The 15694-nt window shown below is 45.3% G+C and overlaps 3 protein-coding genes across 7 annotated transcripts; all 3 read left to right on the plus strand.

Annotated features, from left to right (window-relative positions):
• Positions 1-1178: 1178 nt before the first annotated feature.
• Positions 1179-5623, plus strand: LOC118946509 (zona pellucida sperm-binding protein 3-like). 5 transcript variants are annotated; one of them, XM_036971617.1, is made up of 11 exons: positions 1179-1652; positions 1731-1846; positions 1936-2039; positions 2777-2954; positions 3125-3242; positions 3387-3472; positions 3589-3785; positions 3934-4110; positions 4670-4804; positions 4879-5007; positions 5351-5623. In XM_036971617.1, exons 1-10 carry the CDS (start codon positions 1245-1247, stop codon positions 5001-5003), a joined length of 1644 nt encoding a protein of 547 aa, XP_036827512.1. In that variant the 5' UTR covers positions 1179-1244; the 3' UTR covers positions 5004-5007; positions 5351-5623. The 5 variants fall into 5 exon arrangements, with proteins under 5 accessions (XP_036827512.1, XP_036827511.1, XP_036827510.1 ...); XM_036971616.1 differs by having other exon boundaries at positions 5354-5623; XM_036971615.1 differs by having other exon boundaries at positions 5368-5623.
• Positions 5624-10334: 4711 nt separating this feature from the next.
• On the plus strand, positions 10335-12039 carry LOC118946546 (zona pellucida sperm-binding protein 3-like). The gene is made up of 4 exons (XM_036971854.1): positions 10335-10730; positions 10809-10924; positions 11014-11117; positions 11855-12039. Exons 1-4 carry the CDS (start codon positions 10335-10337, stop codon positions 12037-12039), a joined length of 801 nt encoding a protein of 266 aa, XP_036827749.1.
• A 141-nt stretch (positions 12040-12180) lies between these two features.
• On the plus strand, positions 12181-14676 carry LOC118946516. The gene is made up of 7 exons (XM_036971648.1): positions 12181-12293; positions 12438-12523; positions 12642-12838; positions 12987-13163; positions 13723-13857; positions 13932-14060; positions 14424-14676. The coding sequence occupies exons 1-6, from the start codon at positions 12219-12221 to the stop codon at positions 14054-14056; spliced, it is 795 nt and encodes a 264-aa protein (XP_036827543.1). The 5' UTR covers positions 12181-12218; the 3' UTR covers positions 14057-14060; positions 14424-14676.
• Positions 14677-15694: the final 1018 nt, after the last annotated feature.

Raw genomic sequence — 15694 nt, forward strand, 5'->3', positions numbered from 1 at the left:
AACCATCAAGTTTGCAGACGACACAACAGTAGTGGGCTTGATTACCAACAACGACGAGACAGCCTACAGGGAGGAGGTGAGGGCACATAGTGTGGTGTCAGGAAAACAACTTCTCACTCAACGTCAACAAAAAAAAGATGATCGTGGACTTCAGGAAACAGCTGAAGGAGCCCCCCCACCCCAACACCTACATTGAAGGGACACCAGTTGAGAAAGTGGAAATGTCCTCGGCATACACATCAATGACAAACTGAAATGGTCCACCCACACAGACAGTGTGGTGAAGAAGGCGCAACAGCGCCTCTTCAATCTCAGGAGGCTGAAGAAAAGTGGCTTGTCACCCAAAACCCTGACTAACTTTTACAGATCCACATTCGAGAGTATCCTGTCAGGATGTATCACAGCCTGGTACGGCAACTGCTTGCCCTCAACCGCAAGGCTCTCCAGAGGGTGGTGCGGTCTGCACAACGCATCACCGAGGGCAAACTACCTGCCCACCATGACATCTATATCACCCGATGTCACAGGTAGGCAAAAAAAAGATCATCAAAGACAACAGCCACCCGAGCCACTGCCTGTTCACACCGCTACCATCCAGAAGGTGAGGTCAGTACAGGTGCATCGAAGCTGAGACAGAGAGACTGAAGAACAGCTTCTATCTCAAGGCCATCAGACTGCTAAACAGCAGTCACTAACTCAGAGAGGCTGCTGCCTACATGGAGACCCAATCACTGGCCACTTTAACAAATGGATCACTAGTCACTATAAACGATGCCACTTAATAATGTTTACATATCTTACAATACTCATATCATATTTATGTACTGTATTTTATACCATCTATTGCACCTTGCCTATGCCGCTTGGCCGTTGTTCATCCTTATATTTATATGTACATTTTCTCATTCACCCCTTTTAGATTTGTGTGTATTAGTTGAGGTTGTTGGGGAACTGTTAGATTACTTGTTAGATATTACTGCACTGTCGGAACCAGAAGCACAAGCATTTCGCTACACTCGCATTAACATTTGCTAACCATGTGTATGTGACAAATAAAATGTGATTTGATTTGAACATGCGTGCCAATTAAAGATCTTGACTACTCAGATGCAAGGCCAAATTAGGGCGTAATCCAGCCCAGGTGTGCAGCCTGGTTGGTTGTTAAAAGCTACCTCAGTTTTATCAATTGTAGCATAGCAGAGGCACGCTGTCCTCTAACCTACAGAGTCACATTAGTTGGTGGCATGGGACTCATGATGGCAAACACGCTCAGGTTATTGTTCAAGCAACTGGTTTGGTTTTTACTTGTGGAAAACTTCTTAATCTCTCCTGCTTTGTCATATACTTATAGCGCTGACACATGGCGAACACCGCAATTTGACAATCGTCCACGCTTTAAACAGCCTCCACTCCAACAAACAGTTTCAAGGCCAGTTCGAGTAGAAACTGTCGCTGTGACGTGCCATTCAGACTACATGGAGATAGTCGTGAAGGCTGATCTGTTTAAACTCGGTAATCTAATCGACGTGGATGACCTGCGACTTGGAGTTGAACAGTACCAAGACCAAGAGCCGTGTAGGGCTACAGCTTCAGCAGCCGGAGATGAGTACAGAATATTTGCAGCACTTTCGGACTGTGGAACCAAGTACATGGTAATATATATTTTTTTAAATTCACTAGTTGACTTCTTGAAACAACCTTCTCTTAAATGCTGCTTTGTGACTCCACAGCTGAACGAAGACTCATTGATCTACGCAAACCTCCTCAGATATACACCCAGAACCACACCAGATGGCGTTATTCGAATGGCTGGTGCTGTAATCCCAATTGAGTGTCATTATGAAAGGTGAGTTTAGGCTATACTGTTGTATGACGGTCATAGGAATCCTGCGTTGACCTATTGGTGTATTTACCGGTCTGTACTTTCTGTTTCAGGAAGTACAGTTTGGACAGCTCTTCTCTCCAGCCGACCTGGATCCCTTTCACCGCCACAGTGTCTGCTGAAGACACCCTGCAGTTCTCATTGAAGTTTATGACAAGTGGGTATATAAATCCTGGGCTGCATTTCGCAGGGTACAATTTTGTTGACCATTCAGATAATAAATCAAAAGGATACAATGGTGCTCTCCCAGAAGCTTGGTAAAACCCGGGAATTGAATGTTCAGATATCAAATGTATTTATATAGCCCTTCTTACATCAGCAAGCAATGTAGGTGTAGAAGCACGGTGGCTAGGAAACTCCCTAGAAAGGCTCTGAGGGGTGGCCAGTCCTCTTCTGGCTGTGCCGGGTGGAGATGTTCAAATGTTCATGCATGGTCAAATAATAATCACAGTAGTTGTCGAGGGTGCAACAGGTCAGCACCTCAGGAGTAAATGTCAGTTGGCTTTTCATAGCCGATCATTGAGAGTATCTCTACCGCTCCTGCTGTCTCGAGTTGAAAACAGCCGGTCTGGGACAGGTAGCACGTCCGGTGAACAGGTCAGGGTTCCATAGCCGCAGGCAGATATAAATGTACTATGTAGCACAAATGCCCCTCTGACATGCAAAATACAGAATCACATCAGACAACTGTTATTGGGGACACTTCTATCTGCAACGTTATACAGTTTGCCTCCTAAACATGGCCCTCATTTTAATCCATTATTAGATGCTCACTAGTTGAGCGCCTCTTGACAATATGTTCTGGCCGTGGTAGTTTTAATAGCGACTCGTGTTCGTACCTTTGAAACGCATCGCTTGCAGTACGGTCTTTCTTTACTGCCATTTCCTTTCCAGGTGACTGGCTCTATGAGCGGGGTTCTGGAGTCTACTTCCTGGGTGATCCCATCAACATTGAGGCGTCTGTCAGGGTTGCTCACCACACCAGGCTCAGGGTCTTTGTTAGCAGCTGCGTGGCCACACTGGACCCTGACAGCAACTCTGTCCCCAGATATGTCTTCATTGAGAGTGATGGGTAAGCAGGGGGGGGGGATGACTTAGAATGACTATTATCCGGCTGGCCCGTAGAGAACGATAGAAGATGCCATTTGAGGGCTTCCACCATTTTTATGGTTTCTTTGAGATGTCTTAATTGGTTACTAAGGAAGATGCCCCAATATGTATTTTAATATTATCTCCCTCCAGGTGCTTGACGGATTCCCAGCTGCCTGGTTCCCGCTCTGGTTTCATGCGTAGAACCCAGGACAACAAGCTCGGGTTCCACATTGATGCCTTTAGGTTCTACCAGGAGGACAGGGCAGAGGTGAGGGCGGTATTTAATAAAAACAATGTTGTAGAGGCCATTATGGGTACTGTAGTTAAATTATTCTACAGTAACATAATTTACAGACATTATGTAGGCTACTGTGATTCTGCATCTTTGTTTTGCTTATCCTGTTTTTCACAGCTGTACATCACCTGCCACCTTATGGCAGTCCCTGTCATGGACCATGCAGAGCCTAGCAACAAGGCATGCTCCTTCATTGATGGCAGGTGGGATAAGTCACATTTCCTTAGTTACTGGGCTGTGACCTATTCACTGGAATAACCATAGCTTTTAAAAAGTGTGTGTGCTCTTGGTCCATGAGTAGATCTTTCATACATTTCAGATGGAGGTCTGCTGATGAGAATGATTTGCTATGTGGGCCTTGTCCAAGCCTGAGTAGACAGAAGGGGGTTGATCAAGCTCCAGCACAACGTCCCCTCAGTCCAAGACTAGGTGGTAGGCAACTTGAACCTCGTGTCTACCGCAACAAACCCCCAGCCTCTGGTGACAATTGGAGTATTGGGATGAAGGCCAAGAAAGGTGTATTTGACATCTTAATCCCTCTATTCCATCACCACCTTCTCAAAACACATTGCAGGGGCGGGACCTTCTCCAATATGGAAATTGGGGGAAGACTAATTGAGTGTCTTGACTGCAAATGTATGTGTTTAATGTGTTGTCCTTTTAGTATGGGACCAGGCTACTACTTTGGGCCCCATGATTGTCCTCCCAAGTAAACAGAAGAGTACACCTCTATCTCCACGGACGAGTGGAGGTATCGATATACCTGGCTTCCCTGCCTCAACAGGGGACAGGAAGCCCGTATCACCTGGCAGTCTTTGGCGTGGCATGGACTTCAAGAGAGGTAATTTGACTCTGACATGGCATAATCTTATTCCTTATGTAGTGGACTACCTTTGAACAGGTAGTCTTGAGAACCCAACCCTAGGCAACAGCAGTGACTAGGGTCTGGTTTCAATGACTGACTCGTTTGGCAACTTCTCCCAACAAATCACGAGGCAGAACGTCATGATTTGAAACCAAATTTTGCAGGGAATACCTTTGCAGTGGTTTTAGTGAAGGTAGTTGAGGCGAACTAGCCACTTGCATAATGCACTCATTAAAAATAACTGATCTCCATCTTGCTAGCTACTATTTTGTATGTATTCAACCGGTTAAGGTAGTGACTTAGGCATCTATGCCAAACTCGCATTCTAGTACGTACAGAAGTGTAAAGCCAGTTTTTAAAATGTGTGGGAGGCAACCAGGATGTCTAGACTATTGCCCAGACCATGATGCACTGGTCAAAAGTAGTGCACTCTATAGGTCATCGGGTGCCACTTCGGACACCTGTCTTTTCCTATCCCTATAGGCTAGCAATTCTGCCAACACTAGCTGTGTTAATCTGTTACATTTAATTCCAGGACCTTATTTCGCCCAATCCCAAAATGAGGTTAGTCCCTTGGGCCCAAGGGTCGGACCCAACAACAAGCACGGTCTCGTTAGCTCTGCAACATATGATGGCTTCGTCAGGCAGAAAGAACTAATCGCCCAACGAGGTAATGACAGTACGTTACTGTTTTGAATGTATGATAATTGCATGTAGGCTCTGTGCTAAATCGTCTGTTCTCAGAGCTGGAGGCCACTCCAGACCCTGAGTTGATTCCTGCACCTGAGCCCATTGGAGACCTTGAGGTTACCACAGAGAAAGAGGGTCTGGGTGAAGAGGAGGATCAGTATGAGATTGGAACCTATTGAAAGGGTATGTATGGGATGATGGTACTGCTATTTTAGAGGGAAATAACCTGCACATGGCAAGCAGGTTAGCACTTATTGGGATGGCTCCGCAGAATGTTCACTAGCTGGCACAGCCACAAAGTAATAAAATATGATTTTTAAACATTAACCTCACTGCCAACCCTAATGCCTAACATTAAATTAAAAGCATACATTGTTACAATGTAGCCAATTTTGACTTTCCATCTGGCACATCTAGTGGAAATTGCTCGGTATTGTCCTGGAGGCAGAACTGTCTCAAATGTCAACCTGCACATGGCAATTGCCAGTATCACTTAAATATCTGCTTTTGATGTGGTTTCATAAAGAAGGGATATGTTCCCAGTCCACTATCCAATTTCTAGAATTGGAAGGCGCTGTTGTTGTGGGTGGCCCATAATAGACTTGCTCCAAGCAGCAGCAGACTCCAACTCACTGAGGTTGGTGCCGGTCCTGATGTCCCAGCACACAAGGAGGATGACCCTACAACAAAGTGACATAAGCACCACATCTGCTCCTGGCGACGTCAACCAGGGACGGGACTACCACAACACTGAGACGATGCCTGTTAATCTCTCTGAAAAATAAATGATTTAATGCTACTTCGACTGACTTTCTGTCTTCACCATTATGCACTACATGCTAGAGTAATCTGAAATATTGCCTTCATTTGTTAAAAAAGTGAGGGCCTGTTGCTGCCAACTGACATTTCCTAGTTTAGTCTTTGGTCTATTGGTGTTTGCGTAGCCAGACATCACATCCTGGATTAATGTGACTCTATCCCAAGGTTCCTGATTGAGCATGTAAGCTACAGGGCATTCTGAGACATTGGGCTTGCTATGAAGGGTCTGAGGAATGGGTGGACTGCACAGGAGGTTGGTGGCCCCTTAATTGGGAAGACCGGGCTTGTAACTGCAGTGGAATGGTATGAAACCCATGGTTTCCCGTCTTCCCTCAACCTCCACTGGCGGACTGGAACCAGAAATCGGCACTGGCATTTCTAACTGGTCCTTTTCCATAATCCGCCCCTCTTTTGAGAGACTTCGACTATTGTCCAGAAGGATCATTTAGTGCTAAAACCCAAGTGTTTGGGTTTAGTGTGGTGTGGGCCTAGCCTCAATCAATGGAAAGTTCCTCCCTGACTACATTGCAGATGCCTACCAGATCTTAAAATGCCTGGTTATGTATATAACAAATCAGCTAACCACATACAGCACTTGATGACGTGGCACACAACCACTGGTTGCAACGCTTAAGCATCTAGTTGGGCAGGCGCTACGGGATTGCCACAGCACCTGTTCTGATTTCCAAAAGCCAGAGATGAGAAATTATCAGGTGCCAATTCACACAAATTATATGGCTGCTTCTAGACAGGCAGCACAATTCTGCTCTTTTTCCACTAATTGGTTTAGACCAATCGCAACAGATTTTCAAATCGGATTGGTCAAGAGGCCAATTAGTGAAAAAATGAGCAGAATTGCGCTGCCTGTCTAAATGCAGCCAATGGCCTTAGGGTTCTAGGCCCATATTCCCAAAGCATCTCGGACTATAGAACAGCTTACCAATGGATCGGTTTTGCCTTTTAGATCAGTGCACTAGAGCCTTGTTCACACTGCAAGGCCTAATGCTCACATCTGTCTTTCAAAAAAAGTATGTATTTCACCTTTTTAACCAGGTAGGCTAGTTGACAAGTTCTCATTTACAACTGCGACCTGGCCAAGAAAGCAAAGCAGTGCGACACAAACAGGGTTACACATGGAATAATCAAACACAGTCAACACAATAGAAAGTGTATATACAGTGTGCAAATGAGGTAAGGCAATAAATTGGCCATAGTGGCAAAATAATTACAATTTAGCAATTAAACACTGGAGTGATGTGCAGAAGATGAATGTGCAAGTAGAGCTACTGGGGAGCAAAAAATATATAACAGTATGGGGATGAGGTATTTACAGCTGAGCTATGTGCAGTGATCTGTGAGCTGCTCTGACAGCCGGTGCTTAAAGTTAGTGAGGTAGATATGAGTCTCCAGCTTCAGTGATTTTTGCAATAGGTTCCAGTCATTGGCATCAGAACTGGAAGGAAAGGTGACCAAAGGAGGAATTGGCTTTGGGGATGACCAGGGAAATATACCTGCTGGAGCGCGTGCTACGGGTGGGTGCTGCTTTGTTGTTTTGGAATGCTGACTCTCCAAGCTAAGGTGACAAAGCCTACCATGGATGTTCCCAGTTACTTTGAATGTTAAAAATTATCGTGTTAGAACTTAAACCCTCAAAGGACAATGAAACAATTTTCTGGCTTGCCACAGCAGTCAACTAGCTAGCTAGGTAGCTTTCTAGCACATTCAATAATTTGTCTAAGCAATACATGTTCTTGTCAACCGACTAACTAGCAAGCAACAAGATATGTACAATAGCAGTCTAAAAACCACTAGGGCAAATAGATCAAATTTGACCGTTAGACACAAGTCGCATGGCCAGGAATCAAATTTGTATCTGATTTCAAACCACCTTGGAAGGTCAGGTCCAGCACCAGACAAAAGCGGTCGCTTAGGGTCCCCGGACACTAAGGGGCCCCCGACCCAAAAAGGTTTATACACATATACAGTACAAGCCAAAAGTTCAGACACACCTACTCTGCTAACCATGTGTATGTGACAAATAAAATTTGATTTGATATGATTTGATTCAAGGGTTTTTCTTAATTTTTTACTATTTTCTACATTGTACAATAATAGTGAAGACATCAAACTATGAAATAACACATGGAATCATGTAGTAACCAAAAAGGTGTCCAATTTATATTCAATTTATATTTATTCAAAGTAGCCACCCTTTGCCTTGATGACAGCGTTGCACACTCTTGGCATTCTCTCACTTAACTTCATGAGGTAGTCATCTGGAATGCATTTGAATTAACAGCTGTGCCTTTTTCAACTAGGCAAGTCAGTTAAGAACAAAATCTTATTTTCAATGACGGCCTAGGAACACTGGGTTAACTGCCTTGTTCAGGGGCAGAACGACAGATTTTCACCTTATCAGCTCGGGGATTCGATCTTGCAACCTTTCGGTTACAAGACCAACGCTCTAACCACTAGGCTACCTGCTGCCTTGTTAAAACTTTGTTTGTGGAATTTCTTTCCTTCTTAATGCCTTTGAGCCAATCAGTTGTGTTGTGACATGGTAGGGGTGGTATACAGAAGATAGCCCAAATTGGTGAAAGACCAAGTCCATATTATGGCAAGAACAGCTCAAATAAGCAAAGAGAAAGGACAGTCCATCACTACTTTAAGACATGAAGGTCAGTCAATCTGGAAGATTTCAAGAACTTTGAACATTTCTTCAAGTGCAGGTCGCAAAAACCATAAAGCGCTATGATGAAACTGGCTCTCTTGAGGACCGTCACAGGAAAGGAAGACCCAGAGTTACCTTTGCTGCAGAGGATAAGTTTATGCATGCGCAAACCAGCTGGCTGGTGTGTTTACAGACACTTTCAATCATTCCCTATCCCAGTCTGCTGTCCCCACATGCTTCAAGATGGCCTCCATGGTTCCTGTACCCAGGAAGGCAAAGATAACTGAACTAAATGACTACCGCCCCGTAGCACTCACTTCTGTCATCATGAAGTGCTTTAACTTAAGAGACTAGTCAAGGATCATATCATTTCCACCTTCCGGCAACCATAGACCCACTTCAGTTTGCATACCGCCAAAACAGGTCCACAGACGATGCAATCGCCATCACACTGCACACTGCCCTATCCTATCTGGACAAGAGGAATACCTATTTAAGAATGCTGTTCATTGACTACAGCTCAGCATTCAACACCAAGGTACCCTCCAAGCTCATCGTCAAGCTGGGGGCCCTGGGCCTCAACCCCGCCCTGTGCAATTGAGTACTGGACTTTCCTGACGGGCCTCCCCCAGGTGGTGAACGTAAGAAACAACACCCCTACCTCGCTGGCCCTGAACACTGGGGCCCCACACGGGTGCGTGCACAGCCCCCATGTGTACTCCCTGTTCACCCACGACTGTGTGGCCATAGCACGCCTCCAACTCAACCATCAAGTTTGCAGACGACACAACAGTAGTGGGCTTGATTACCAACAACGACGAGACAGCCTACAGGGAGGAGGTGAGGGCACATAGTGTGGTGTCAGGAAAACAACTTCTCACTCAACGTCAACAAAAAAAAGATGATCGTGGACTTCAGGAAACAGCTGAAGGAGCCCCCCCACCCCAACACCTACATTGAAGGGACACCAGTTGAGAAAGTGGAAATGTCCTCGGCATACACATCAATGACAAACTGAAATGGTCCACCCACACAGACAGTGTGGTGAAGAAGGCGCAACAGCGCCTCTTCAATCTCAGGAGGCTGAAGAAAAGTGGCTTGTCACCCAAAACCCTGACTAACTTTTACAGATCCACATTCGAGAGTATCCTGTCAGGATGTATCACAGCCTGGTACGGCAACTGCTTGCCCTCAACCGCAAGGCTCTCCAGAGGGTGGTGCGGTCTGCACAACGCATCACCGAGGGCAAACTACCTGCCCACCATGACATCTATATCACCCGATGTCACAGGTAGGCAAAAAAAAGATCATCAAAGACAACAGCCACCCGAGCCACTGCCTGTTCACACCGCTACCATCCAGAAGGTGAGGTCAGTACAGGTGCATCGAAGCTGAGACAGAGAGACTGAAGAACAGCTTCTATCTCAAGGCCATCAGACTGCTAAACAGCAGTCACTAACTCAGAGAGGCTGCTGCCTACATGGAGACCCAATCACTGGCCACTTTAACAAATGGATCACTAGTCACTATAAACGATGCCACTTAATAATGTTTACATATCTTACAATACTCATATCATATTTATGTACTGTATTTTATACCATCTATTGCACCTTGCCTATGCCGCTTGGCCGTTGTTCATCCTTATATTTATATGTACATTTTCTCATTCACCCCTTTTAGATTTGTGTGTATTAGTTGAGGTTGTTGGGGAACTGTTAGATTACTTGTTAGATATTACTGCACTGTCGGAACCAGAAGCACAAGCATTTCGCTACACTCGCATTAACATTTGCTAACCATGTGTATGTGACAAATAAAATGTGATTTGATTTGAACATGCGTGCCAATTAAAGATCTTGACTAATCAGATGCAAGGCCAAATTAGGGCGTAATCCAGCCCAGGTGTGCAGCCTGGTTGGTTGTTAAAAGCTACCTCAGTTTTATCAATTGTAGCATAGCAGAGGCACGCTGTCCTCTAACCTACAGAGTCACATTAGTTGGTGGCATGGGACTCATGATGGCAAACACGCTCAGGTTAATGTTCAAGCAACTGGTATGGTTTTTACTTGTGGAAAACTTCTTAATCTCTCCTGCTTTGTCATATACTTATAGCGCTGACACATGGCGAACACCGCAATTTGACAATCGTCCACGCTTTAAACAGCCTCCACTCCAACAAACAGTTTCAAGGCCAGTTCGAGTAGAAACTGTCGCTGTGACGTGCCATTCAGACTACATGGAGATAGTCGTGAAGGCTGATCTGTTTAAACTCGGTAATCTAATCGACGTGGATGACCTGCGACTTGGAGTTGAACAGTACCAAGACCAAGAGCCGTGTAGGGCTACAGCTTCAGCAGCCGGAGATGAGTACAGAATATTTGCAGCACTTTCGGACTGTGGAACCAAGTACATGGTAATATATATTTTTTTAAATTCACTAGTTGACTTCTTGAAACAACCTTCTCTTAAATGCTGCTTTGTGACTCCACAGCTGAACGAAGACTCATTGATCTACGCAAACCTCCTCAGATATACACCCAGAACCACACCAGATGGCGTTATTCGAATGGCTGGTGCTGTAATCCCAATTGAGTGTCATTATGAAAGGTGAGTTTAGGCTATACTGTTGTATGACGGTCATAGGAATCCTGCGTTGACCTATTGGTGTATTTACCGGTCTGTACTTTCTGTTTCAGGAAGTACAGTTTGGACAGCTCTTCTCTCCAGCCGACCTGGATCCCTTTCACCGCCACAGTGTCTGCTGAAGACACCCTGCAGTTCTCATTGAAGTTTATGACAAGTGGGTATATAAATCCTGGGCTGCATTTCGCAGGGTACAATTTTGTTGACCATTCAGATAATAAATCAAAAGGATACAATGGTGCTCTCCCAGAAGCTTGGTAAAACCCGGGAATTGAATGTTCAGATATCAAATGTATTTATATAGCCCTTCTTACATCAGCAAGCAATGTAGGTGTAGAAGCACGGTGGCTAGGAAACTCCCTAGAAAGGCTCTGAGGGGTGGCCAGTCCTCTTCTGGCTGTGCCGGGTGGAGATGTTCAAATGTTCATGCATGGTCAAATAATAATCACAGTAGTTGTCGAGGGTGCAACAGGTCAGCACCTCAGGAGTAAATGTCAGTTGGCTTTTCATAGCCGATCATTGAGAGTATCTCTACCGCTCCTGCTGTCTCGAGTTGAAAACAGCCGGTCTGGGACAGGTAGCACGTCCGGTGAACAGGTCAGGGTTCCATAGCCGCAGGCAGATATAAATGTACTATGTAGCACAAATTCCCCTCTGACATGCAAAATACAGAATCACATCAGACAACTGTTATTGGGGACACTTCTATCTGCAACGTTATACAGTTTGCCTCCTAAACATGGCCCTCATTTTAATCCATTATTAGATGCTCACTAGTTGAGCGCCTCTTGACAATATGTTCTGGCCGTGGTAGTTTTAATAGCGACTCGTGTTCGTACCTTTGAAACGCATCGCTTGCAGTACGGTCTTTCTTTACTGCCATTTCCTTTCCAGGTGACTGGCTCTATGAGCGGGGTTCTGGAGTCTACTTCCTGGGTGATCCCATCAACATTGAGGCGTCTGTCAGGGTTGCTCACCACACCAGGCTCAGGGTCTTTGTTAGCAGCTGCGTGGCCACACTGGACCCTGACAGCAACTCTGTCCCCAGATATGTCAGGGGGGGGGATGACTTAGAATGACTATCTGGCTGGCCCGTAGAGAACGATAGAAGATGCCATTTGAGGGCTTCCACCATTTTTATGGTTTCTTTGAGATGTCTTAATTGGTTACTAAGGAAGATGCCCCAATATGTATTTTAATATTATCTCCCTCCAGGTGCTTGACGGATTCCCAGCTGCCTGGTTCCCGCTCTGGTTTCATGCGTAGAACCCAGGACAACAAGCTCGGGTTCCACATTGATGCCTTTAGGTTCTACCAGGAGGACAGGGCAGAGGTGAGGGCGGTATTTAATAAAAACAATGTTGTAGAGGCCATTATGGGTACTGTAGTTAAATTATTCTACAGTAACATAATTTACAGACATTATGTAGGCTACTGTGATTCTGCATCTTTGTTTTGCTTATCCTGTTTTTCACAGCTGTACATCACCTGCCACCTTATGGCAGTCCCTGTCATGGACCATGCAGAGCCTAGCAACAAGGCATGCTCCTTCATTGATGGCAGGTGGGATAAGTCACATTTCCTTAGTTACTGGGCTGTGACCTATTCACTGGAATAACCATAGCTTTTAAAAAAAGTGTGTGTGCCCTTGGTCCATGAGTAGATCTTTCATACATTTCAGATGGAGGTCTGCTGATGAGAATGATTTGCTATGTGGGCCTTGTCCAAGCCTGAGTAGACAGAAGGGGGTTGATCAAGCTCCAGCACAACGTCCCCTCAGTCCAAGACTAGGTGGTAGGCAACTTGAACCTCGTGTCTACCGCAACAAACCCCCAGCCTCTGGTGACAATTGGAGTATTGGGATGAAGGCCAAGAAAGGTGTATTTGACATCTTAATCCCTCTATTCCATCACCACCTTCTCAAAACACATTGCAGGGGCGGGACCTTCTCCAATATGGAAATTGGGGGAAGACTAATTGAGTGTCTTGACTGCAAATGTATGTGTTTAATGTGTTGTCCTTTTAGTATGGGACCAGGCTACTACTTTGGGCCCCATGATTGTCCTCCCAAGTAAACAGAAGAGTACACCTCTATCTCCACGGACGAGTGGAGGTATCGATATACCTGGCTTCCCTGCCTCAACAGGGGACAGGAAGCCCGTATCACCTGGCAGTCTTTGGCGTGGCATGGACTTCAAGAGAGGTAATTTGACTCTGACATGGCATAATCTTATTCCTTATGTAGTGGACTACCTTTGAACAGGTAGTCTTGAGAACCCAACCCTAGGCAACAGCAGTGACTAGGGTCTGGTTTCAATGACTGACTCGTTTGGCAACTTCTCCCAACAAATCACGAGGCAGAACGTCATGATTTGAAACCAAATTTTGCAGGGAATACCTTTGCAGTGGTTTTAGTGAAGGTAGTTGAGGCGAACTAGCCACTTGCATAATGCACTCATTAAAAATAACTGATCTCCATCTTGCTAGCTACTATTTTGTATGTATTCAACCGGTTAAGGTAGTGACTTAGGCATCTATGCCAAACTCGCATTCTAGTACGTACAGAAGTGTAAAGCCAGTTTTTAAAATGTGTGGGAGGCAACCAGGATGTCTAGACTATTGCCCAGACCATGATGCACTGGTCAAAAGTAGTGCACTCTATAGGTCATCGGGTGCCACTTCGGACACCTGTCTTTTCCTATCCCTATAGGCTAGCAATTCTGCCAACACTAGCTGTGTTAATCTGTTACATTTAATTCCAGGACCTTATTTCGCCCAATCCCAAAATGAGGTTAGTCCCTTGGGCCCAAGGGTCGGACCCAACAACAAGCACGGTCTCGTTAGCTCTGCAACATATGATGGCTTCGTCAGGCAGAAAGAACTAATCGCCCAACGAGGTAATGACAGTACGTTACTGTTTTGAATGTATGATAATTGCATGTAGGCTCTGTGCTAAATCGTCTGTTCTCAGAGCTGGAGGCCACTCCAGACCCTGAGTTGATTCCTGCACCTGAGCCCATTGGAGACCTTGAGGTTACCACAGAGAAAGAGGGTCTGGGTGAAGAGGAGGATCAGTATGAGATTGGAACCTATTGAAAGGGTATGTATGGGATGATGGTACTGCTATTTTAGAGGGAAATAACCTGCACATGGCAAGCAGGTTAGCACTTATTGGGATGGCTCCGCAGAATGTTCACTAGCTGGCACAGCCACAAAGTAATAAAATATGATTTTTAAACATTAACCTCACTGCCAACCCTAATGCCTAACATTAAATTAAAAGCATACATTGTTACAATGTAGCCAATTTTGACTTTCCATCTGGCACATCTAGTGGAAATTGCTCGGTATTGTCCTGGAGGCAGAACTGTCTCAATAAATGTCAACCTGCACATGGCAATTGCCAGTATCACTTAAATATCTGCTTTTGATGTGGTTTCATAAAGAAGGGATATGTTCCCAGTCCACTATCCAATTTCTAGAATTGGAAGGCGCTGTTGTGGGTGGCCCATAATAGACTTGCTCCAAGCAGCAGCAGACTCCAACTCACTGAGGTTGGTGCCGGTCCTGATGTCCCAGCACACAAGGAGGATGACCCTACAACAAAGTGACATAAGCACCACATCTGCTCCTGGCGACGTCAACCAGGGACGGGACTACCACAACACTGAGACGATGCCTGTTAATCTCTCTGAAAAATAAATGATTTAATGCTACTTCGACTGACTTTCTGTCTTCACCATTATGCACTACATGCTAGAGTAATCTGAAATATTGCCTTCATTTGTTAAAAAAGTGAGGGCCTGTTGCTGCCAACTGACATTTCCTAGTTTAGTCTTTGGTCTATTGGTGTTTGCGTAGCCAGACATCACATCCTGGATTAATGTGACTCTATCCCAAGGTTCCTGATTGAGCATGTAAGCTACAGGGCATTCTGAGACATTGGGCTTGCTATGAAGGGTCTGAGGAATGGGTGGACTGCACAGGAGGTTGGTGGCCCCTTAATTGGGAAGACCGGGCTTGTAACTGCAGTGGAATGGTATGAAACCCATGGTTTCCCGTCTTCCCTCAACCTCCACTGGCGGACTGGAACCAGAAATCGGCACTGGCATTTCTAACTGGTCCTTTTCCATAATCCGCCCCTCTTTTGAGAGACTTCGACTATTGTCCAGAAGGATCATTTAGTGCTAAAACCCAAGTGTTTGGGTTTAGTGTGGTGTGGGCCTAGCCTCAATCAATGGAAAGTTCCTCCCTGACTACATTGCAGATGCCTACCAGATCTTAAAATGCCTGGTTATGTATATAACAAATCAGCTAACCACATACAGCACTTGATGACGTGGCACACAACCACTGGTTGCAACGCTTAAGCATCTAGTTGGGCAGGCGCTACGGGATTGCCACAGCACCTGTTCTGATTTCCAAAAGCCAGAGATGAGAAATTATCAGGTGCCAATTCACACAAATTATATGGCTGCTTCTAGACAGGCAGCACAATTCTGCTCTTTTTCCACTAATTGGTTTAGACCAATCGCAACAGATTTTCAAATCGGATTGGTCAAGAGGCCAATTAGTGAAAAAATGAGCAGAATTGCGCTGCCTGTCTAAATGCAGCCAATGGCCTTAGGGTTCTAGGCCCATATTCCCAAAGCATCTCGGACTATAGAACAGCTTACCAATGGATCGGTTTTGCCTTTTAGATCAGTGCACTAGAGCCTTGTTCACACTGCAAGG

Source organism: Oncorhynchus mykiss, chromosome 32, assembly GCF_013265735.2.
Source record: "Oncorhynchus mykiss isolate Arlee chromosome 32, USDA_OmykA_1.1, whole genome shotgun sequence".
Taxonomy (NCBI): domain Eukaryota; kingdom Metazoa; phylum Chordata; class Actinopteri; order Salmoniformes; family Salmonidae; genus Oncorhynchus; species Oncorhynchus mykiss.